Source organism: Penaeus chinensis, chromosome 30 (assembly GCF_019202785.1).
Source record: "Penaeus chinensis breed Huanghai No. 1 chromosome 30, ASM1920278v2, whole genome shotgun sequence".
Lineage (NCBI taxonomy): Eukaryota > Metazoa > Arthropoda > Malacostraca > Decapoda > Penaeidae > Penaeus > Penaeus chinensis.
In genome coordinates, this window is record NC_061848.1 from 14,649,999 (window position 1) to 14,652,498 (window position 2,500).

The 2,500-nt window shown below is 44.8% G+C and overlaps 1 protein-coding gene across 1 annotated transcript in view; it reads right to left on the reverse strand.

Moving 5' to 3' along the window:
- Window positions 1-2,500, reverse strand: part of LOC125041252 — an 83,567-nt gene that overhangs the window by 26,847 nt on the left and 54,220 nt on the right. Inside the window, exon 5 of the mRNA XM_047636089.1 lies at window positions 101-281. Within this exon, the coding sequence (XP_047492045.1) occupies window positions 101-281 (181 nt within the window). The remainder of the gene's footprint in view (window positions 1-100; window positions 282-2,500) is intronic.

The following is a 2,500-nucleotide window of genomic DNA, read 5'->3' on the forward strand; positions in this document are numbered from 1 at the left end:
GTATGTATGTAGAATGTAAGTATGTATGCAGTGCATGTACATAGTAAATCTTTAAGCTCGAAACCACGCCCCCTTCTTATCCCCGCCCGCAGCCCCTCACCTGGTCCAGCTTGAGCAGTTCTTCCGGGATGTCCGGCAGCTGGCCGAGGACCAGCGGCGGGTTCAGGTTAATTTCCCGGCCGAAGGACCTGACGACCTCCTCGCGGTTGTAGCGGTCGGCGAAGACACAGGAAGCAGGGACGAGTCCGTGTACCGTGTAGGAGATCCCTCGCACCATGATCCTGCGGGAGGAAGGTAATGTTATGCACCCTACATACATCCTACCGTGTCCATGATAACTGTGGAGGGAGTCCGAGAATAAGCGATGGGTAGGGCACCAAGGGCGCTAAGATGGGGAAAGATATTTAGGAAGGAAGGAAGAATAGTTTGGAGGATGAGAAGGGATCTGCGCTCTGCCCTTATCCGTCCTCGCGTGTTTCTTCTGCGGTTTTTTCCTTGTCTTCTCACTGGACCCGCTTTCCAGGGCGGGTCTGGTCTCGGAGGGGCGTCCGGGCGAGAGTTGCGGAGGAGGGAAGGCAGAAAACGGGGAAATAACAAAGGAGAAAAATATAGAAAAGCACTTTCTAAAGATAGTTCACACGAGTCTTAGATTCATACCCGAGCCTCGTTTAGTTTTCGCAAGCAAAAGCGTGACCACATGTGAACCGAATCGTCCTTTTTTTTAACTTTAATTCCACCGTGGTCAGTTGCGTGTCGCCGTCTCACGTCCAACTGTCAGCGTCTTAAATGTGGCCGTGTTTTTGAAAGGCTGAGGAGGAGGGACGCGGAGGCAGCCGTACCGTCGGGAGCGCTTTTCGAGTGGCAGCAGACAAGATCTTTAAGGGGAGAAAGACTTCGCCATTTCCTTTATCAGCGCGAAAAGGAAGAGGGTTTTTTTCAATACACTTATTGGTCAACAACGAGAGGCTAATGCAAAAACGGACTAATTTTGAAACAAAGGCTTCTCAACGGGAGGTGGAAGGGGAGTCAAGGCAAAGACTGATATTTAAAAAAAGTCGACAGGGAGAAGGGAGTGGGCAGGGGAGAATGCCATGAGGGACAGTCAGCAAACTGTTTTGTTCTTCTATCATACACGAGCTTCTGTTGTATAGCAGTGGCCACTAGTGCGACAAGCGTTTGCTGGTGAGATACTACTGTCAAAAAAGTGCAAATATGAAATGGGACATGTAGATTGTGTTCAAGGACAGTCTAACATTTGCTGGACTCGGGATGTTCACTCTTCTAGTGTCAAAAAACGGGAGATAGGGTAATGTTGCCATAAGCAAGAATCATAAGAATCAACAAACAAGCAAAAAAGACAGGTTAAAAATTCACGGAGTAATTCAAAAATTACATAGATGGTAAACGAATCTTTATTTCATGAGTTTTCTTCTGTTATAAAAATCATGCAAAAATCAGTATTCAGTATATAATTCATTTTATAATTAATCATTAGTCATGCAAATAAAGTGGTTAAAATATCTTTTTAAAAACTTTTAAAAAATAATCTTAACGTAAACAGATTAAACCTTAGCATTAAGAAAGACAAAACATATACTCTCTACCAGCAAGGTCAACACAAAACACACACGAAATAATGACAATATAGATAACAGCAAAATCCTTTTCAAAATTAACATCAGACTAGCTAGATTTTTGCTTCTACAGTGTGGCATACTTATATTATCGCAACAGAGAAATCACGGACACAAAAACCTCCACGGACGAATGTACATTACCACGAACAGCCCAAATACATACAATGATACATGACTTCTACAAAATGTTCGCATAATACCCGTACATATCTATCCTTGCACTTAAAGACGTCTATATGTGTGTGTGTGTGTGTGTGTGTGTGTGTGTGTGTGTGTGTGTGTGTGTGTGTGTGTGTGTGTGTGTGTGTGTGTGTGTGTGTGAGTGAGAGAGAGAGAGAGAGAGAGAGAGAGAGAGAGAGAGAGAGAGAGAGAGAGAGAGAGAGAGAGAGAGAGAGAGAGAGAGAGAGGCAGACAAACACACACACACACACACACACACACACACACACACATACATACAGACAAACAAACAGACAGAGACAGACCGATAGACAGACAGAGACAAAGACAGGGACAGAGACAGAGCCAGGCAGACAAACAGACAGACAGACAGTCAAACAAGGACAGAGATAGAGACAGAGAAAGACGAAGAATGAGAGGAGAAGATAGAGGGAAAAAAGACACAGAGACATATCTATCTTTGCAGCTTAAAGACGTGTGTGTATGAGTCAGAGAGAGAGAGAGAGAGAGAGAGAGATAGATAGATAGATAGATAGAGAGAGAGAGAGAGAGAGAGAGAGAGAGAGAGAGAGAGAGAGAGAGAGAGAGAGAGAGAGAGAGAGAGAGAGAGAGAGAGAGAGAGAGAAAGAGAGAGAGAGAGAAAGAGAGAGAGAGAGGGAGGGAGGGAGAGAGGAAGAGAGGGG